At 44.3% G+C, this 22,610-nt stretch overlaps 1 protein-coding gene across 4 annotated transcripts in view; it reads right to left on the reverse strand.

The window, feature by feature from the left end:
* The window catches only part of ASIC2 (acid sensing ion channel subunit 2), a 381,636-nt gene that overhangs the window by 40,821 nt on the left and 318,205 nt on the right, over positions 1 to 22,610 (reverse strand). For all 4 annotated transcript variants that reach the window (XR_014162415.1, XR_014162416.1, XR_014162417.1 and 1 more), the window contains one exon: positions 1,158 to 1,285. Coding sequence is in view for 1 of the 4 variants with exons in the window: in XM_081885630.1 (XP_081741756.1) it covers positions 1,158 to 1,285 (128 nt within the window). In the remaining 3 variants the exon portion in view is untranslated. The remainder of the gene's footprint in view (positions 1 to 1,157; positions 1,286 to 22,610) is intronic.

The raw sequence follows: 22,610 nt of genomic DNA on the forward strand, positions 1-22,610 counted from the left end.
TCTGAAAACTGTTTTATTTAGGCAGGCCTCTCAAAGCCAAGACCCTCTGCCAAACCAGCTTTTGCTAACGTGTCAGATGCTTTTATTGTTGAAACTGTAGTATTGTTTTTTTCTTTATTTTTCGGATGTATACTGCCTTGTGATATTTTATATGACAGCGTGATCTATAAACATGTAAATAAAATTTTAAAATAAACAAAACAGTTAAATATTTTGCCATCTGAGATGGGAACTCCAAATGACATCCCCTGCTGTTTCAGGGGAGTCGTGCAGAACTTCCTAAAGGATTGTAGTGATTCCCGGTCTGCCTGTTTTATTAAGCATTCATCCTGATTTATTTGCACCAAGTTTACGGGGAAGTTAGATGACAATCGGCCATTTATCCATTCTGTCTGTGGGGAAGTTAGATGACATTGTATCAATCAAATGTTATCCCACACTTTCAAGTACATTTCCTGTCATTTTCCTTACTGCAAAAAAAGTCAGATTGTGTATTTGTGTGCTGCACCAGTCCTTCATTTTAAATGTTAATTTTGTTATTGAAACCAAGTTAGCTTATTTCTACTCTTTTACACAGTTTTGCATGGACTGGGATTTTTTTGGTGTTTTGTTTTTTTACTTATTGATATGTGGCTATTTCTTTCTTTAAAAAAGAAAAATTATTCAAAAGTTACAATACAGCATTTTCAATGTATATATCCCCTCCATAGACACCTCTGTGGTGATAATGATGATGGCATTAAAATATCCTGTTCTTTCTACAGAATTGTTTCTCATTTGCTTTGAATTGTTATTGTACATTTGATACACTGTGAGTGGCTTTGGGCACAATTGAGTGGAAAGGTGGCATACAAATAAACTGAGGATGGTGAGGAAGGACGATGAATTGCACAACCTGAATTTGTGTGGTTGAATCCCACCCAAAAACAGCAACAGTTTGGAAGCATTCTAAGTCTCATCAGGCAGACCTCTCCCCCATTCTGCCACTGTCCATGCTACTAAAATATATCCCACTTCAAGTGGCCACTTCTCCTTGCCTTATGGATAGTATTCTCTCAAATGGCAGCTAACCAAGGCAGCCTCAGCCTCTCCTCTCTTTGTGGCCTTAGAGGGAATGACTACAGAATGCTGAAATGTATGAGAAAAGCAGGACTCACTCTTTGCTCTTGCGTGGCTACAAAAGTCTGGAACCCAGGCGCCACGCCAAACCCAAGTTCCTGAACAAATGGTGGCTCAGACTGACTGTGGATCTGGACTTTGACTCCTGCTTCAAATGTTGTTTCATCTGCAAAGAGAACGAAAAAAATGTTTATTAGTCGGGGACGATCTTGTGCTTTCAACACTCAGAAAGGCGATGAGCTTAATCACTACCATAATCAGCACCCCTGCCATCAGAAATGACAATATCCAAACTTGTCCAAACAGCAATTTTCCAATCTAAGGAACTTCTTATGTAGCTGCTGGCTACATTTCTCCATACCCTTAGAAATGTGTAATTTTAAGTTATTTCCTCAATGATAGCCAGAGTCCACATAAGTTCTATTTGGCCCAGAAATGGAAGACAAAAATGTGTGGACTCTGTCTATCACAGAGGAAATAACTCAAAATTACACATTTTGAAGGGTAAGGAAGACTTGAATCATTTCTGTACCATATTGCAGTGGGATTTCATCTCTTAGGTCTCAAATTCAGATATACAAAACTCTCTTCCCCCATCAAATTGTGAAATCTGGTTTCCATCATGTGTTTTGCTGCTTTTATTCTTCTATATTATCTGCTCTTTATTTATCTGGAAACACAACCTCTGTATTGCACCTATGTTTTGTAACTTTAGGTTTTGTCATTTATTTGCATTTATTATTTTTCATTAATAAAATCATTTTTGTCGAACACAAAAAACCACACTCAAAATGCTGTGAGTTAATCAACACCATTATCATTCCTGACATCAGAAATGTTAATATCCAAAATCAGGTAGGGGGTATGTTTCAGGCCTCCAGGACACTCAAGTGTTACTGATCTTAAAGCTACTATCCTTGAATAAAGGCAAGTCAAAGGGAAGCTGCAGCATGAAACTTTTGAATTACAATTCAATCAACAGGTTCCATGCAAAAATTTGTGAACTGAATCGGAACAGAAGTTTTCCTTCACATCACATGTGTCAGTGCAACCTGGGGTTTCCCCAGCTTAACTTGCAAGTAGCAGAAAGTGAAGCCGAGGAAACCCTGGACACGACAACTTCACACCATGCATCTTTTTCACTAGACATTACCAAGGAAACATGGTTACTAGCCTTCATTCACACATCCTTTTCCCATTCCACCACCACCACCAATTTGTCTGGTTGGAGCATTAGTCATTCTTCTCAAAACTCACAAAAATGTGATTTGTACATAAAACTTCCTAAAATTGGTCTCAGCCTTAGCTTTTTGCAGAATTGTGTTTGTGTGTGTTAGTGTAGATTTCATGTTGTGCTTTTGGATTTGGAGGAACATTCTTTTAATGCCTGCATTCACCTCTTGCAGCCCCCCAAGTTGTTCAGCTGTCTCCCTGCGTCGCAGATGGCAGAGTTGTGCAAGAGATGCCACAGTTTCTATTTCACATTCTGGCAACAAAGATCCATGTTTTTAAAAAACCCTCTTCCAGATCAATGTTTGTTCAAACCCCCTTGACACCCAGCCTGTTTCTCATTTGAATAATTCCAGCAGCGTGCTCACGAAATGCAGCAATGAGCTGGCCGTGCTGGTGGGTGGGTGGGTGCGAGTCCTCCGCCACTAAACTTCCTTTTAAAAAGGCTTTTACAGATGTGGCACAGAGGACAGCCTATTAAAACATAACCTTTTCAGACTCTGCCTTTCTGTCTCAAAAGCACAAAAACAGCTCAAAGATAAATAGGACACACACAAAAAAAATAACAATAACACTCCCTTATGTAATGCTAAAAAAGCCTCCCCAGGAACCTGTTGCTTCTGTGAACACGATCTGCCAGCTGGTGGGATTTCTTGGGGGGGGGGAGGTTTTCAGTCAATCAGGGGGGTCAAGCTGATCAGTGACAGCTGGCTTGGAAACTAAGCCCTGTCTGAGCAATACTTTTTGCAACTAGGCTGCTCCTTCTGTTGAAAGTCTCACTCCGCATGCATTTGTAAAAGGCGATACACCTTTTCACTCAGGTTGGCAAAAGCCTGACTGTTAAGACGCATGGATTTATCATTACAGCTTGCCATCATTATTTTTTCATGGTGTTATTATGGCTCTCCAGTGTGCAAACATATAAATATTAAAGCCCGAGCCCATCCGTTAGCCAGCCGAGGAAAACAGTTGTGAGGCATAAGGATGAAGCATAGGAGAGGTCCAAGCAAGGGAAAGGAGAAAACCAGGATGAATGGATGCAGCTGTGAGTGCTTTCCTTCAAATCTGGGATGTGTCAAGGCTTCAGTAAGGGGCCTGTTTCCCCCCTCCGCCACACCAGGATTCAGCCCTGGCACACTTAACAAGATAAAATTAGCTAACACGCAGAGTGCATTCACCCCACAGCACTGTGAAATTACACCTTAACGCCAAACGTTTTTGGAAATGGGGAGGGGCTTTCACATCACACTGAAATGACGATGCCAACCCCATACTTCCAAGGAAGGTAAAGGGAAGAAGCCAAAAGCAATGCCACCAAGCCTCACTCCAACTCCATTTCAATGCTTCCCTTTCCATCTTTGAGTTGGCAACTGTGGGAAGAAGTCCAGAACTAGGAGAGGGCTCATTTAGATTGTGAGCTTGCCGACAGCAGCCTGGTTATTTTTATTTATGTATGGTGTCTAATAAACACGGGGATCGTTGCAAATGATAAATGACAAAGATGACAATGACAACTTAGTTAACGTCCCAGAAAGACAAAGTGCCAAGTCCCTCGTGAATCTTCCGCGCTCTGTTGCTCCCATTTCCTTTCAATGGTGCTGGTGCAAGAGGAAGAACTTTCCCAAAGGATTGTGCTCTCTTGGGTCAAATCTGCCTCTTGCTCCGCTGCCCTTAGGAGAAGATGTGAGCTGAAATGGAGAAGGCATGTTTCAAGCACACAAAATGTGCCCTCTCCTTTGACAGGTTTTTTTTTTGCACTCCTTTGTGAAAGGAATCGAAGCTGTTCAGAAGCGGGCGTCATGTCGGTGGAGAGAACTGAGTTGGCGCTCTGTCAACCTGATGCCTAGCTGAGGCAGAAGGCGACTGGGGCGTGCATTTGGATGCAGTGATGGCACCAACCTAGATGGCTTTAAAAGAGGATTAGGTGAATTCATGGAGAATTAGACAACCAGTGGCTACTAGGCATGATAGCTATGCTTTGCCTCCACAGTTCAGGGCAGCAATGCTTCTGAATACCAGTTGCTGGAAACCACAGGAGAGGCAGAATGCTCTTGTGCTCGAATCCTGCTTGCAGGTTTCCCATAGGCACCTGGTCAGCTGCTGTGAGAACAGGATGCTGGACTAGATGGGCCACTGTCCTGATCCAGCAGGGCTCTTCTTATGTTCTTAATACATGCATGCATATCTAAATGTGGATGCCACCCATTTTCACAGCATTACTTGCCTAATAGGATTCACACCTTTACCTCCATTGAGCCCCTGCTGGTCGTTCAGAGTGATGCATGAGCATCAAGGCCAAAGGATTCCTAATCAGTCCTCGAAGCCATCAGCACAGCATGACAAAACAAGGAGAACTGGCCTGGTTGGCTGGACAATGGGGAGGCATTCAACAGGAGGGAAAGGCAACAGGTAGGTTTTCTTTGCTATCAATGATATCACCACACAACTAAATATGTGGCACTTTGAGACATCGTGCTCGCTATGGGAGACCTGATTGGCTGGGATCGCATGGTCCAGAAATCCTTTCACCTACAGCCAGGAATGACACTGAAGTAACAGCAGATTGTGAATACAGGCGCTGTTTGAATATGGGCACAAAAATAGGCAAAAGGGTAGAGGGCAGTGTTCTTGTCCAGGCAGTGATCTCAGTCAGGTGAGGTTCTAGCATGGACAGAGGGGGGCTGCAAGGAATGAGTTCAACTCCCAAGAAGGGGAGCAATGTACTGTCAAGCAACTCCAAGTTCCGGTTCTGGTAAACCTGTCAGGTTTCAATAAAGCCAAGTTGAGCAAAGAGGAGGTCAGCATCTAGTGAGGCAATATCCAAGCAAAACTGGTAGCATCATGGATAGCTCCACAAGAAGCTACAGGCTGAAGAGTCACATGAGCAGAGATAAGTTGGGTAAAATGTCAATGAGGCCTTGTAGGGCTTCCAAGACAGAGGACCAGACAGCCATGGGCTGCAAAATCTCTTTTTAGAAAATTAGGTACGGCAAGGGATAGACTCAAAAATCTCCTTTGGAGACCAGTTGGAGACCAATTTGATGTTCACTTAGCAAGAACATATTGGCTTGTGGCCAAGGCAGCTGATTTGGGCACACATGCTACTATTATGGTGGGGAGGATCTGCCACCGTTTTGCATCCTTATTTGCAGCTGGCTGGTCAGCAACTGGGGTGGCAGTAAGGCAACACTGAAAAAAACAGGTGGTAGTTGGGGAGGTCAAAGATACAGGTAATAGCATCACTAGACTGCTAGTGTCCATAACACACACACACACACACACACACACACACACAACACGTGGCCCCATCTGCTGTAAGCTAAGAAATTGAAGGCAAGGCCAGCCTTCATCTTCTCTGCTTCAAGCCACTTTGTAAAGTGAAGCTGTGATTCCTGACTCCCTGAGTAACAGAAGGTGTCGCAACTAACTGCATTACGCATGCCAGCTATTTTTAGCTGAGCAGATTGCTCTCACAGCCAAAATCCAGAGGCCATATGCCTCGAGGTGTATTATTAAAAAGCACATTATGTAATATCTAGGACAGGAAAGGTGCTGTCCCTGGAGCCTTATGGAGATCTCACAAACCACAGTAAAAAAAAAAAAGTCAACCTTGTGGCATCATGCCCATCTTGCCAGAAACCAACATGGCAATTATGGAGACATACAGGGGGGACAGATGGACACCATCTCCCTGAAGTCCTTGACTTGGTGCTGTTGCCCATGAACAGGAGCGTGGGAAGTGTGCTGGGGAAAGGCTTTTCGTCTTTCCATGGGAACACCCCAAGCTCACTGAGAGAAGGCTGATGTGTGAAATGCAACTATGTGATTTTGCATTCTCTTTGCTTCCCGCAGGCCTGGAACTCCCTCACAGAATGCTCCTTTCAAATCCCCGCCTTAAGACCTACCTCTTCTGTGCATAATCTTTGGCTTAGCCCCTTAACCCTTATCCCCAAATGAAATCTAAGCAAAGCGTAACTGCGCAAGCTCTAATGCGCCCCAGGGCCACCTGCTTCTCTCCCATTCTCCTTACCCTGTTGAAATTTGGATTGTAAGCTCTTCGGTGCAGGGAGGGTGCTGTGCCTTTTCACGTAGGCCAGTTGTGCTGAGCACCTAGTTTTTGAAAGTGTAGTGTCTCAAAGTGCTGAGTTTCAATACAGTGGGTATAATTCAGCCGAAGTTAAGAACTGTGAAGCACCACTGATTTAAACTGGTAAACTAAGCCTAGGCTTAAACTTGCTAAGTTGGAATCAATGGTACTTGATTTTGCCTGAATCGTGCACACTGTATAGATAAACAAATACTGTATTTCATTTCACAGCTCCTTCAGTGCAGGCACCGGATCTACCGAAAGGTATATCCTGACAGCTCTTTTGTGTAAACAGGTGCACCATCTAGTCCTCGAATTATGAGGCAACACCACTCAAATGGGCTCCTACTGACTTTTTGTGCAATGTGCATCCTAAAACAAATAACCTTTGCCAATGTAAGGACTACTTCACTTTAATTTCAGCTTTCCAGCAGATTTGCAAGTCACAAGCAGATGTGGATCTTAAGGCTGTATGGTTTTTCTACAATTAAGAAGGAGTCCTCTCTAACAACAACAACAACAGAAACTGAACCAGGGATAGGCAACAAGGTGTCTCCCCCCCCAAGGCTGTTGGATTTCAAACTACCATTAGTCTCAACAAGGGTGCCAACTTGAATAAAATATTTTTTGGGAGGGGAAGTCCAGGCAAGACTCTTCCCACATAATCAATCGCAAGATGCAGCGTACACACACCATTTGAATGGCAAAGCCCATCAACTGGGGGGGGGGGGGCTGAAGGTATCTTGGCCCCTAGCAGTTGGCTCCTATGGTCTCAGCCAGCATGGCCAATGGCCAGGCATGATGGGAGTTGGAGTCCAGCAACTTCTGGAGGGCACCATGTTGGCTATCCTTGATATAGAGCATTTCAAATATATTTCATATGCATATTCTCCCGCCAACCCTGTTAGTTAAGCCAGCCTTAGTGTCCATGTACTGCAAACAGAGGGTTGAGAGAGAAAGGCTAAGTGACTGGATTAAGGCCACTTGGTGAAATTTGAATTCCTAGCTCACAGCCTTAGCTGCTACTCCACACCAGCTCTCATTCCTCATTGCTGCTTTTTCCATCTTACTGTCCCCCTTTTAAAAAAAAAAATAAGTAAACAGGTGGAAATCCAGCCTAAAATAAGAATTCTGAAAAGCTCATGTGCTGCAATTTGCATGCTGGTTGGTGCAAAAAACAGAGTGTTTTTTCCGGTTCATTGTGTTTCAGATTTTATTGTGTTGTTTTGCATTTTATTGTTCAATAAATACTGTATCAATATTTGATTTTTTTTATGTACAATGCTCTGGAATCCATGTTTGGATGAAGGAATAGAAATTAAGTTCAGATTAGAAAATCTGAAAAATAAAATAAATAGTTCACTGACTTATTTAGGGGACAGAGCGAACCCCACTGTGTAGATGGCTTCCATCTACATTGGTCCCCTGCCAGTCTCTACACATTTGGCTTCTCTCAGCTGGGTCTGTAATGTCTTGGAGCTTTGCGCAGAGATCCTGCACAGTGGTCAGGCAGCAGATTAAGGAGACAGATGGGCTGTCACATATTTTGTGCCTAAAGGGCTAATGTATAACAGAATTTTAATGGACTACGCAAAAATGTGGTTTTTAAGGAACAATGCAAGATTGAAAAACTGCATTGTCCAAAACTCACAGGAGAAATGATATGTACTATACACACAAAAATAACGTACGCTGCAAGTCTATGCATATTTACGCAGGAGTCCTATTGAGGTTAATGGGGCTTACTCTCATTGTAACTGCAGAGATGGCAGCTTACAAGGTGTCATGTTACAAACATGTTTTCATTAAAACTGAGCATAATATAGCCACTTACTTCACAGACAAGTTGCATCAAAGGGCAGGGATTATGGTAATCACTTACTGTTCAGTTTTGGCCCTTTGGGACACTTTAGCTGCCTGCTGCCCAGATAATTTTGGGATCTTTGTAACACAAACGACATAAAAGGGGGCAGGCAGGGGAGGAGAGAGGGTAGTGGCACCTTTATTAGGACCAATCAAAATGTTATAGGAGTAAGCTTCTGAGTTCTCCAGAACTCATACCCTTCATCAGGCCAGAGGCTAAATAAACTGGCAGAGAAACAGCAGGGACAAAAGGCCGACCAACTGATGCTTATCACACCCAATGCAAGCATAACTGGATTAGTCTCACCAGGTACAAGCCAGATTGCAGTTGCACCCAGGACTATAGGAACCAACTAGCAATCACAGCAATTCCCCCATTTTTGAAAATACAAAACCTTGGAGTCACTCACAACTTTGTGACATTGTAGTTAAGACTAATAAAGTAGGTTGTGGATTTGAATTCAGCCCCACCCTCCAATAATGGACCAGAAGAGCCACCAATCATCTATGTCTCAGTATTTCCTTAGCTGTCTGTTAAAAGAATTCAAAATGAATTACTGCGCTGTATTGCTTTGCTTTTTACCTAACTTGGAAGATCACCTCCCTCTCTGCAATGCTTCGGTGTGATTCATAGCTTATTCTGTAGAGAACTGGCCTCTTAGTTTTTGAGTAAGACAGGACTTTGCCTGCCAGACAGTTAACATTTGGAAACATGACACAGACTGCCCTGCCAACCATCTGGACACATAAACAAAAAACCAGGCACAAGTTACCTACTGTACTAGGTACGGTTGGAGATGATGAATCAGGGCTTTAAGCTTTTCTAAACCCACTCGCCACACTCCTGCATTTCTCTGCGACAAAGGCTTGGGCAGAGAAAACCACCCACCAGCTTTCATTCAGCTTTGCAAAGTGGATTCCTTGATGCACAACCTTCACTGCGGCAGCTCCGAAAGTCTTGAAATATTCAACAGTCAAAGACTGATGGGCAACCCAGACTCATTAAGAAGCCAGCTGGAGGTAAATGTCATGCTCAAACGCTGCCCTGCTGTCATTGCTCCTCGGCCCCCTTCCCAAATCTTTCTTGTATTAAAAAACGTTTGTTTTAAAGGTTTTATTGATTTTGTCTTTGTTTTTAATGATGATGGTGTCATGTATGTTTGTTTTGAATTGGTTTGTGGCCTTTAGCCATGTTGTACCTATAATTTTATTTGTACAACACTTGGAGAACTTGTGGTTTATACTTTTTCGAAAGAAAGAAAGAAAGAAAGAAAGAAAGAAAGAAAGAAAGAAAGAAAGAAAGAAAGAAAGAAAGAAAGAAGGAAGGAAGGAAGGAAGGAAGGAAGAAAATCTCTTCTGATTCATTGCTCAGGTGCACACCTGAGGTTGTAGGAACCGTATCAGGAAAAAAGCAGGTACAGCTCTCTCCAAAGACACTTGCATGTTCAAAGGTTGGGTGTGTTTGCACCAATACTCATCTTGTTTTATTTCATTTCCCTGTTTACAATCTTAAAAACATCTACCCAGAAGTACTGAATTCAGTGGCACTTTCTCCTAGATAAGTGGGGTTAGGATTCTTATCTCTCTCAAAACAATTTTCACCCAGTTGTCTATTGGTATCCTTCTCACCCCCCAAAATGCCAAATTTGGAGTTTTCTTCTTAATTCAATTAACATAGCATAGCATGGTGGTGTGTTCTGTTTTTCTTGGCACCAAAGTTTTAATGTTTTAAGCACGAGGTACATGCAAGCCTGACACTCACCTGTGTTAGGGGTGGGAAACATTTTTAACCCAGGAGCTGCATTCCCTTGTTGCCTACCCTTTGAGGGTCACACAGCAGTGGTGAGCAGGGCCAAATGGTGGGTGGAGCCACAGCTGGCAGTAGGAAGGATCACGTTGTCCCACACATACATGCACCACACCTGCATGCAAGACGCAGGTTGTATATTGCAGGAGATTTTGGTTGAGCCATTCCTCCTCAGGCTTCTTATCTAAGAGTGGGAGGCCTACACACGACAGACTTAAATAATTTCCTCTCTCCTGGGAGCCATAGTTCAGTGAGAGCCTAGGGATGTCTAACGGAGAACTTTCATCACCCTGCCAAGATACATTAAAGTGGTGTAAAAATGATGTTTAAGTTATGCCTTGGGAATAATAGCTACCTGTCTTGCAGGATTCTTCCAAGGATGAATGAGTTAATTACTGTAATAGCAGCAGCTCCAAAGCTCTCTGCTTTCAGAGATCCCTTTCAACACTGAAATCTGACTGCTGAGAAACTCATGCGCACCGTAGAAAATTCTGGGTGGTTTAAGTCCTTTCAGGTGGAGCACTGGCCAGGGCCGTTGAACCTCATTACTGCCTCAGCTGAACCACAAAATCACACATGACTTCTTGGCAAATGGTCTGCCCACCCACAAACATTCAAGTGTACCCAGTGGCCACCATATGACTCTGGCATCCATTGTGGCGAATGCCAATGCTACCACTTCAAAACGTGAGAATACCTCTGATGGATCCAACCAAAAGCCGATCTAGTCCAGCATTCTGCTTCCCACAGTGGCCAAGCAGAAGCCTATGGGAAACCCACAAACAGTAGGTCTCTTCTTCTGCTGTTCCTCCCCTGGCATATGGCATTCAGAGGCATACACCTTGAAAGAAAACTGGGATGAAATCTCTCCATGCCAAAATGATGGGACAGCCATTAATCTGTGGCAGTCTTCCCCAACCTGTGGCCCTCCAGATGTTGTTGGACTCCAACAGCCCCAGCCAGAGTGACCAATAATCAGGGGGTGATTATTACAGCCACAGCCCAAGGTAAGTTATAAAGTGGAAGCTATTTCCAGTGATACTTGGAGCGAGCTCTCTATCCGACTCCAAGAGTGATTCCTCAGCATACTCAATAACCTCCTGCAGCTGTACACTGCCGGGGAAGATAAGCAGTAGTGAGCAAGTTGTCTTTTGGGAAATGGTCATGGCTCAGTGGTAAAGAGCATGCTCTGCATGCAAAAAGGTCCAGGCAGGGCGGGGAGAGATTCTGGCCTGAAACCGCAGAACGCTATTGCCTGGCAGTGTTGGCAATACTGAGCTAGATGAGCCAGTGAAGGAAGCTTCCTATGTACAGTTACTGATTCTTTCACAGATTATTCCCAAGAACCCCCATAATACAGCTGAGCAATCAAATTATGCAGGGAATTTTCTTGGGCTGGCGGTACCAACTACAAGGGAACTTTCCACTTGCTGAGAAACTCCCTAGGCTGCTGCATGAGACGTCCCAAAGTATCAGAGACATGCACTTTAAAATGGCTATGAATATTTGCAGAGGACAGCAGCCGCCAGCCACTCATGGAACATTTTCAGCCACTCATGGCAGCTCTGTGGAAAGATATTCTGGGTTGATAGCTAAAGTAACAGGACTGACAGGTACTTGAAAGGAAATGATCCATAATGAATTGAAGATGTTTAAAAGTACTTCTGCTCCCCCCAAAACAGAGTCCTTTCTGTTGGGGATAATTCCCGGGTGTCAAAAAAGGCCATTTATGTATGCCACTACTGTGGCCCGTGTTTCGTTAGCCCAAAAATGGAAAACGAGCAAGGTCCCAACCAAAGAAGAATGGCAGCTTAAGTTGACAGAATATGCACAGCTTGCAAACTGAGTAAGAGAACAAGAAGAGCATACATTTAGAGAAGATTGGAAAACGTTTACTGAATATATGGAAAACGTTTACTGAATATATGGAAAATAACTGTGTACAGCTGAAAATGCTGGCAGCATTAAGATAAATCCAATAGTGTAAATAAGTTTTGATGGATGCAATAATGGAATACCAAATGGTATAGTTTTAGTAAAATATGCAGGGATTTATGATATGTAAAATGAACCATGGAAAGAGAAGAATGGAAGTCATAGATATCTCAAGGCTGTAAAAATGAGTGCTTTAAATGTAAAACAGAAAATTCAATAAAAATTATATACATAAGGAAAAGAAAAAAGAAAAAGAAAGGAAAGTTGTAGTGTGCTTCATGGAAGGGGCTGATGGCACTGTTGTTTTTATTGCAGTTGTGGTTTGTTATTAATTTTTTAAGTTACCTAAAAATGAAGAACAACTAGTGACCAAAGGAGAGAGCTGGACTACCCTTTAGGCCAGATGACGCTGCAGCCCATGGATACCCCATGTGCCCTGCTACCTCTGCCATTGGTGAAGAAGCGCCGCTGCCACTTGTGCTGATTTTGGGCAGGATCAGTGCGATCTTGTCTGAAACAGGCACCAGTGGCAGTGCTGCTTCTCCACCAGCAGCAGATGTGCCAGGGGAAGCACATGATGGAAGAGCAGGAGACAGGAGCAGGTAGGTGGTAGTGGGATGGCGGCAAAGGCAGACAAGGTGGCGCTTCCCATTTTGCCTCAGGTAGCAGCACACGATGTGCTGCCCCTGATAAGGAGTTATAGGATTGTAGAGTTGGAAGGGACCCTGAGGGTCTTCTAGTCCAACCCCCTGCAATGCGGAAATCTCAGCTAGCTCATGCATGACAGATGGCCACCTGACCTCTGCAGAAAGTACAGTGATACCTCGGGTTACATACGCTTCAGGTTATATATGCTTCCGGTTACAGTCTCCGCTAACCTAGAAATAGTACCTTGGGTTAAGAACTTTGCTTCAGGATGAGAACAGAAATCGTGCTCTGGTGGCGGCGCAGCAGCGGGAGGCTCCATTAGGTAAAGTGGTGCTTCAGGTTAAGAACAGTTTCAGGTTAAGAACGGACCTCCAGAACAAATTAAGTTCTTAACCCGAGGTACCATTGTAATCTGTCCATACAATTAGGTGACCCTCCTCTGTTCCATTGCTGCTTGAAGCAAGGCAAGTCAATGAATGGGCAAAAAGGTTTTCTTGCTTACGGAACAATCTCCTGTTTAGGAAAGTTCACCAGCAGCCTGCTCTAATGTCCCTTCGGCTCCTAGCAAAGAGCTTTTAATTTCTCCAGATTTAAAAACCTGCGGTGGAAACTGTTTTAATTGCTCCTGTTTTTCTTCTGCTGTCTCACCTAGTGCATTCTCAATCTTATTTATTATTGGTAATTTGTCGCTGTAGTTTTAGAATTTGCAGCAACGATTTTGTAGGCCACCCTGGAAACGTTTCATGCTGAAGGGCAAAGTTAATACGTTTATAAATTAATTCATAAGAACAGAACTGCATCTTGGACAGTGCTGCTCAGCAGATGGAACTGAACTCATACCAGGAACTTTCAGCCAGTGAGCTGGCTATTTTGATCATCAAAGTCAGTTCTTCTTGTTCCTCAAAACTCCTTTCCCGCAGCAGCACGTTGCTATTCCTACTCCTAGCCTCTGTACTAGGTTTCCCCCACTATCACTGAGTGCTCTCCCTGCCGTGTTCCCCAGAACACTCCACCTTTCTGTATTCTGCACCTCCCAACAACTCTACTTTTTCTAGCAAACAATCCCACACCTCTGCTTAGGAAATACTGGGGAATGGTGGAGGTGGGGGATATTGTGCAGGCGAGCATCTATGCCCCAGGGTTGGATTGCAGCAGAGAAGTGGACAAGCTGGGGGATGGGGAGCCACCCACTCTAGCATGTAGCTGCTGGCACTTCCCATTACTCTCCCCTGTCATTTGCGTCGCGGCAACAATGCTTAATTATTCTTGCAGCAAGCTGAATATTTATAGAAGCTCGTATAATATCCATGTAAATAACCAAATCAGCCGGTTATGATTGTTACGGATATAAATACCCGCTGCTGGCGGCTTTCAAGATGAGACAGGGAAGATGGATTGCCGCCGGCACGTTAGAAGCTTGTTTGGATAAACATTGACATTTGTCAATCTCTCCCTGGGGTCTGAGATACGTGAAGGGCTTGTGCGGGATGGAACACCACGGAGGAAGAACCTCAGCAGGCATTTGCAGCCGGTAGCCAGACCCTCAGCCTCAGTTTTGCTGTCACACTTCTTGTTCCTAGTCCCTACAAACCCATGGTAACCGGATGGTGCTTTAGGGTGCTTTCATGTATTATGACCCAAAGACTGCCATCCCTAAGCTCATGTACACAAAACTCAATGGAATTTGCTTCTAAGCAAATATGCTAAGGATCATAGTATAAGAGCATGTTTGAGCATCTCCAGTGCTATATAGGTAGGGGTGTGTGTGTGTGTAGGTTGTTAAAGTAGGACAGAAAGTAGTAGAGACACATTTTTAAACTGAGTGTACCATGTAGCCAAATGCACATTACACATCAGAATTACAAATACAGGAAAAGCTAAGGGCAACATGAGCACCAGTGTCCCAAACTGTGAGATTTGTGAATGTAATTAATTTGCACAAAGGGAGGCAATGGGGACTTGTGACTTCTTGGAAACCACACACTGTTATCTGAATTTCCTGACCTCAGATGCCCTGGGTACTAGCTGTGGTTACTCTATGCTGAAGGGAATGCACTCTCAACATGCATAAATACTCTCTCTTCATTATCACTATACGGATCCAAGGTTTGAATCCGTCTGTGGAAAACAGATTCTGGGGCTTAAGATTTGGTGACCCTCTACATCAAATTAAGCTATGGATGCCAGCTCCCCCACCACCACTCCTGCACAACTGACACTGGCTCCTGAAATTTTAATATACCCCCCTCAGGCAACCTAGGATGAAGCAGCAGAATTCTGGTTGCTAGATCCAGGAGGACAAGCAACAGAAAATGTACATCATCATGCTATGCTTGCAAAGACCTCAGAGGCACCTGGCTGGTTGATGCTGGAGATCAGAATGCTGGACCAGATGAGCCTTTGATTTGATCCAGTAATTCTTGGGACAATATGGAGCTTGTTATTCAAGGATGTTGCTTCTTGCACAGTTCTCTCTATTTCAGTCCTCTTTCTCTACCCCAACCGTTCCTTCCTCCCCCCCCCCTTTGTGCCACATTGATTTTCCCTCTCCTTTTTAGCTAGCTGTTCTTTCAGAGCCCCAAAGCACCTTTTCAGAACTTCAGCCGCCTGCCTCTGCGCCTTCCTGCCCCAATGCTGCTGTATGGAGCATTTCCCTGGGCTGTAGGTTACATTTCCTCGGAGCCTGATCATTTCCTCCCTGCTCCTGCCTCCTCCAAGCCTTTCCCCCAGGCCCCTTTCTTGCTGCACCTCACTCCAGTGCAGTGTTAGCTCTGGCTCCCCCCTGTTGGTTTCCTTTCGTAGAGCCGAACAAGATTTTAAGTGATGCAAACAGCCGTCTCCATGGCAGCCCTGTCAGACTCACTCCCCTTACCCCTTTGGGCCAAGAGCCATGGCTGTTCATCACTTGTGTCTTGTGCGCATGCACCAAACTGCAGATCCCATTCACGTTCTTGCTACTTGACCGCAAGGCACCCTGGGCGAGCTGTCTAGGGCCCCTTTCCCTGCTGCTCCACAGATCCATCATTGTCGCCAAGCCTGCTCTCAGCGGCTCAATCTGAAAAAAAACACTATCAAGAGTCACAAGCCTTGGCGCTGCTGAATGTACCAGGAATGTGGCTCCCAACCTCTATTAAGCATCGTCCAACAAAACAAGCCTGGGAACAGAGATTAAAATTTCTGGGAAGAGAGGTGCCAGGGGCCAGGCTCAATTTCGCCAGAGAGACGCGGCAGCTGCCACAACAGCTCTGTTTCCAGACACTATCTGAGGCACTGGCAGGCTGTGGTTATGCTAGTAGCGAGGATGGGTGTCACAGAACGCAAACACAATTTGGCCTGGTTCGCACATGCTTGCTTCACCATCTGATGACACTATTAATGGCATGCCTTGCATATGTGAACGGGCCATATCGCAGATAGGATTTTCATCAAATGCAATGCTCTTCAATGGAATCATGTTCATAAACACACACATTCAGCCTCAAGTCATAAAGGGTCCAGTAAGGCAGGCCTGGTCTATGCATGAAGAATATGAGATAGCCGAGACAGCTCGAGGTGGCAAAATGGGACTGTACCACTTCATACTATACACTGCACATTTCACTGCAACAAAAACTCCTTGACTGCTGTGCTGATTTTCTATTTGCAATGAGCAAAGATAACCTCTCTCTCCCTCATTTTGTTATTGCTGTTTTTTTAAAGTGCAGCGGTTTCTGTACATGGAATAGCATTCACAGTCAAAAGCGGGGTCCACAGTCATTCTACCACCTGATTCCCCTGCACGTGTAAGACCAGGTCCAAGTGCAGAGCAAATAAGAGAGGGACATGCATATGCCAAGCATGCCAAACCTTCAGGTCAGAAGGGTTGCTGATCCACTCTGCACATAGTCTGTGGCATTCATGATGACATACCCAACACTTCAGCTCAAAACAGGTTTTGAGGCTAAGCCCTAATAAGCCTTGGCTGAAATGAGATTCTGCCTCTCACACAAGTGCTACTTATAGCAATGTATTCCTCCCCATCCCCTGCACTTGGAAAAAGCAACTTGTAGGGAAGCAGGCATAAAAGTGCTTCAGGCATATATGCCTTTGTAACACTGAAAAGACCAGATATAAGTCTTCGACCTACAACCCTTCCAAAAATCCCTCAATCTTTGGATGATGTAGCCCTCACTCTGAGTCCTCTGACAGGACAAAGGCAGGGTGATTCTAGATACTCTCTGAATGTGTCCCTTCTACATCCAGTTATGCAATATGTGGTCAAACGGTTCCCCAACTACTGTATTTATTTATCTGAAAAGCAGCATCAGAGGCTGCAGTCAAGAACAGAGGAGTGATACTTGGGAGGGTGCTTAAACCTTTTTCTTCACCCTGCTTTTCTGCTCAGATTGCCCTCCCCAAACTGCTTTGCTCTCAGGAGAAAAATAACACAGGAGCCGTATATTTTACCCTCTCAGAGAAAAGCAGCTTGGGGGAGGTTGCTTGCAAGTGGACAAGCAGCAGGTAGGGAAAAGGGTTAAGCAGTTTCACTCCCAGTGCTCTCCAACTCCAAGACTGCTTAGTTGTTGCTTAAATAAAAACTCCTATATGAAACAAAACCTTACCATCCACTTCCAACATACCATCTAGTTTACCCACATTTAAAGAACGTACATGGTTAGTGGGATCTGTCCGAGGTTCTGATCTGGAGCATGGCAAATCTGGGGGATGATGATAGGTTAGTCATTCTCAGTGGTGCGCTGGCCAGGGTATACCAAATATACTGTGAGCTATGGACCCACAGATCTGCCCCCACCCCACCCTCTGCATCTCTGCACTGTTTGATGGGAAAGCAGAATGCAAATTTAATAAATGCATAACTAAATAGCAGTGAACCATGCAATCAGCTCCAGGACACTGCATCTGACATGCAGCAAAGTTATCATCAGAGAAAGCACATCCAGTTCAGTAACATCCAGAGCAGCAGTTCCCAAACTTATTTTTCCTCATGGACCACTTGAAAATTGCTGAGGGTCTAGGCAGACCACAGAATAATTTTCTTCTGCCTATTGTAGCAACTGTAATGCACTGTGCTAAGTGCTCTATGGTTTTTAATTATAGTTTTAATGCTTCTTTTATTTCTTATATATTGTATTCTATTGTATTACAGTTTGAATCCCATAGAAATAAAACTGCAATACAATAAAATACAATGTAAGAAATAAAAGAAGCAATAAAACTACAACTAAAAATCTATATGAATATTCAGCACGATGGATGTGTCATCTCCCATCTTCAAGCACAACTCCACAGGCATGCTGTAGTCCACATGAATGAAGCTTGTGGGCAATCGGTGGTATGCAGACAACAGTCTGGGAACCCTAGTTCTAGAGATATTAAGAAGGTAGGTGAGGATGTACTAAAACTATTTAGGTTTCTAAGGCTGGGCAAGAATTAAACATCAAGTTTTGGTTGCAAAAAACCCATTAGTATAAATCTGTGTTCTTTGAACCTGGGTCCCCAGATGTTGTTGGTTGGACTACAGTGCTCATCTTCCCCAGCCAGCTTTATCAATGATCAGGGATGATGGGAGTTGTAGTGCAATGAAATCTGGTGCCCTCAGGTTGAAGATCACTGGTATAAATTGTATCATCGTTCCAAGGCAGAGACAAGCCTTTTCTGGAAAGTGTGGGCATGAGTTCAAGTCCTCTGAGGATGAAATACTCCCACTTTAAATGCATGTTGCAACAGAGATGTTGACCTGCCTTAAGCCTTGAACAGTTTTTTCTACTTAGACAGGTAAGCAGGCATCTAGGCAATACTGCAGTGGCAGGTGGGCTTTAACTTTGCATTCCAGGTCAGCAACTAGTATGGCAATTTTGAACCAGTGCCTCAGTACCCACAACCTGAAGTGGCCTGCCTACAAATCCTGTTGCCACAAATGCCAATTTATTCACACCTTTTTTGCCACTAGGTTTGAAATGTTGTAGAGGAGAGTCAGGGAACGTCTCTAAGCGTGATGGATTTGGCCCATGACCTTACATGTTAAGCTTATCCATTCATGCTGGGGTTTCCCAGGAAGGCCACAAATTCAAGTGGTTGCTGCCACTCATCCCTTCCTTCCTTCTTTTTTAAAAAGAAAACTTCTCTAGGAAACCACAGGAGAATTTCCCAACAGCTTGCCTTTCTGCTAGGTCTGCTGAAGGAAGTTCCACTGCTCCCCAGAAAATATTGTGGTGTCCCAAAGACAACATACCCATAATTAAAACTGAGTGCCACAGACTGTGGCCTGTGTGGCAGTATGTGTGGGAGTATTCGGCCCAGAAATCCGGTGCTCCAAAATGTTTCTGACACTCGCACTCAGCCAAGCAGAGCAGGCAGCAAAATGGAATCAATGCATGGAAACGCAACGGGCAGGAAAGAAAACAACATTGAAAAATCAAACAGCCCAGGGGAGTTTTCATGCAGAACCCTTTTCTGCTGGGTTTGGCTGCCTCCGATGAATTGCTAGCTGGCACATCAAGCAGCACCTTTCAATTAGGGATGTGCAGGGAAAGGAAAGAGTGGGAAAGTGAGAGAGAGAAGAAAGAAATCTTTCAAGTCTGGCATTGTGATGCTGCAAATTCCACTTTCAGGCTTAATAATAGGAGCACAGAAATGTGAGCCGCAGGAGGTAAATGAGCCTCTCAGTTTAGCACTGATATCACCTGGCCATACCTTTCCTCTATCTATGAAGCCACTTTTTTTTACTGCAAGTCCTTCTCTCTAGGCTTGAGTTCTCGGCAAAGGCATTTCCAAACCACCTTGTTGCCTGACTCTGCCCTGACCCCACCCCAGCTACTCTTTTGCCAGCCCTATGTATGCTGATGGTGCTAAGTAAGTGCTCTGGCTACCATCCAGCAAATCCTATTGCAGCATGATTTCTCCAAAACTTACCTCATTCCGTTAACACAGTGCAGCTATAATGTACCCAGAAAGGTAGGGAAATCATGGCTGCTTGGCTGCCATTAGCTAAACCGCTGCGATGTCACGGAATGTTTGCAAACATTCCAAATGAAGTCGGGAGTTCTGGAAGCCTTCTTTTAAAATATTAAGGTTGCACTCTTAAGTGAACACTGCAACTCATAACCTGTGCATAGTGATGACGTAGGAGAGAGCTGCTATCTAATCTGGTAAGAGTCCAGTCAGATGCAAAATATTCCCATCACCAGAAATGAAATAAATTCTTCACTCCATTTGAGTTCCACTGCTTCTTCCTAGGACCCATGAGAGTGATACAGAGCTGCATTTTTTTAAAAAAATCTTTATTTAGATAACCTTTTCCTGCCCTGGAATAAGGAAGGATCCCTACTGCTCCCAAGGGAAGTGGAGGGATCCTGAGGCCATAAGAGAAGATTGGTGGGAGAAGGAGTGCCAAGCCAAAGTATGACTCAGTGGAAAGAGGGATCGACTAAAGGGCAAAACAGCTTTGGTAATGGCTGCATTTGTTCAAGTACACAGGAGAGGCTGCCCCTTGAAGCTGGAACAAATCATTTTCACCGTAATACAATCAAGACAGCTGAAACCCAACTGACCTTTGCAGAACCCTTTGTTCCTAGAGAGATGGCTTTCAGAAGAGGTTTAGACAAATTCGTAGAAGAGAGGTCTATCAGTGACCACTACCTGTCATAGCTAAAATAGGCTTCTGTGTTTAGCAGAAGGCACCTCAGAATACCAGATTGTAGGCACAAAGTGTAACAAAAAGGGAAAGACTCAGGAGAGCCTGCTTACGCCCCTTCCTTGCACACCTTTCTTGCAGAGTAGGCCAATTGTGCTTCCCAAGTATATAGTAGAGTTGCCACCACTTCCTACAGCCCTTCCTGCCCCCTCCAGGCATGAAGAATTTGGAGAAGGCTCAAAGCAGTTGCTTTCCAAGGGGCTCTGAGTCAGTCCACCTTGCACTTTTTGGGCCAAATTTCCTGCTCCTTTCTGGGATATGTAGGGCTAGCTTCCAGCTGTTTATCTCACCCTGGAGATCAAAACAGATTCCTCATTTCCCTGTCAGACCTATCCAGTCTCTCATGTAGAACAGAACTAGGTGCTGGTCTTTCGCAACCCTGATCCTAAACTCCAGCAGTATGAAGCCAAATTGATCTAGACAAGTGGGGATTGCAAGAACCCTGAGGTTGGCAAACATACACACTCCAGACCCCAATGGCCAAGATTTTTCGAAAAAACTTCCTTTAGAATAGAATCATAGACTTAGAAGGGACTCTGAGGATCAGGTTTAAGGTGCTGGTTTTAACCTTTAAAGCCCTATACGACCTAGGACCCTCGTACCTACGGGACCGCCTCTCCTGGTATGCCCCACAGAGAAACCTACGGTCTGCAAATAATAACATCTTCAAGGTCCCAGGCCTCAGAGAGGTTAGGCTGGCCTCAACTAGAGCCAGGGCCTTCTCAGCTGCGGTGGAACGCTCTGTCACAAGAGACTAGGGCCCTGCGGGACCTGACATCTTTCCGCAGGGCCTGCAAGACAGAGTTGTTCCACCAGGCCTTTGGTCAGGGCACAGCCTAACTCCCTCCTCTGGCAACCTGCACAGAATTTTGCTTAATCGGTTGCCATCAATTTGATTTTAATTAATTTTTATAATGAAATATTTTTAGAATGTGTGATTTTTTGACTGTTTGATTATTTGATTGTTGTTAGCCGCCCTGAGCCCAGCTTCGGCTGGGGAGGGTGGGATATAAATAAAATTTATTATTATTATTATTATTATTATTATTATTATTATTATTATTATTATTTAGTCCAACCCCCTGCAATGAAGGAATATGCAGCTGTCCCATAAGGGATTCATACTTGCATTCTTGGCATTATCAGCACCATGCAATAGAAGGAAAGAAAGAAGGTAATGAACAAGGAGAAGACTGAAATCCATTGGAGTTCTGTGGATCCTCGTCTACACTAAAAACTTTTTGGCATCCACCTGTCTCTGGAGATACCTGACAGAACATGGGATGTTTTGCACACAAAACATGTGCTCTAACGCTGAGTTATGGTTCTTTCCCTGCTGATCACCGTCTCCTCTGTGATTTGTAATCCCCTTTTAAAAGCTACCTAAGCCAGGTACCATTACCACATCATCCAGAACCAGCAGGGAATTCTTTAAGTCAATTATAAACTGGGTCTGTCTTGAACCTACCGGTGATCAGTTTCATTGGGTGACTGACCCCAGCTCTTATGAAAGTGGGAAGAAACAATTCCCTCTGTCCACTTTCTCCAAACTGCACACACTTTCATAAAACCCTGCTGTGACTTGAGTTTTCCTTATGCTGTGCTTGTGAGCAACGAGAGGCATGCAACTGGCTAACACTGGACTCGACAGATTTAAAAGCAAGTCTCTGAAAGGTCTTCAGTTTGCAGGGAGCCTTGGATAAACCCTTTGCTCAGGGTTGTTTAGTGGGTGGTTCCCTATGGGAGGTTGCCTGCTCTTGATGGGGACTCCTCTGCTCAGTGCCTGAGGGCCCCAGTCCTGCCACTCATCACCTGGCCCAGGGCGGGGCCTGATGGGCTCTATGAAGGACTGCTGCCCCCGCTGCTGCTGCTGGGCAGAGAGGGCTCCGTTTTGTTTTTTGTTTAAATTGCTGTTATTTTTTACCTATGTCATTTTAAACTGTGATATTAATGCTGTATTCTTAGTTTTAGATTTATGTGGAAATTGTTTCCCATTTGGTTGTATATTTTTTGATGTGGTTTATTTATTGTTTATGACTTTTGTAATTATGTAAATCTTGTCATGCTGTAAACCGCCTTGAGCATTGTTTTTTTAACCGTGGAAAGGAGGCATACAAATAGAAAATGATGATGATGATGATGGGGCTATACTCTCTATGAATGAGTGGGTACACAGCTTGGGGGTACATCTGGCTCCTTTACTGAGGCTCAGTTGGCCTTGGTGCCAC

Source organism: Podarcis melisellensis (genome assembly GCF_964234715.1).
Source record: "Podarcis melisellensis genome assembly, chromosome: 13".
NCBI classification, from domain to species: domain Eukaryota; kingdom Metazoa; phylum Chordata; class Lepidosauria; order Squamata; family Lacertidae; genus Podarcis; species Podarcis melisellensis.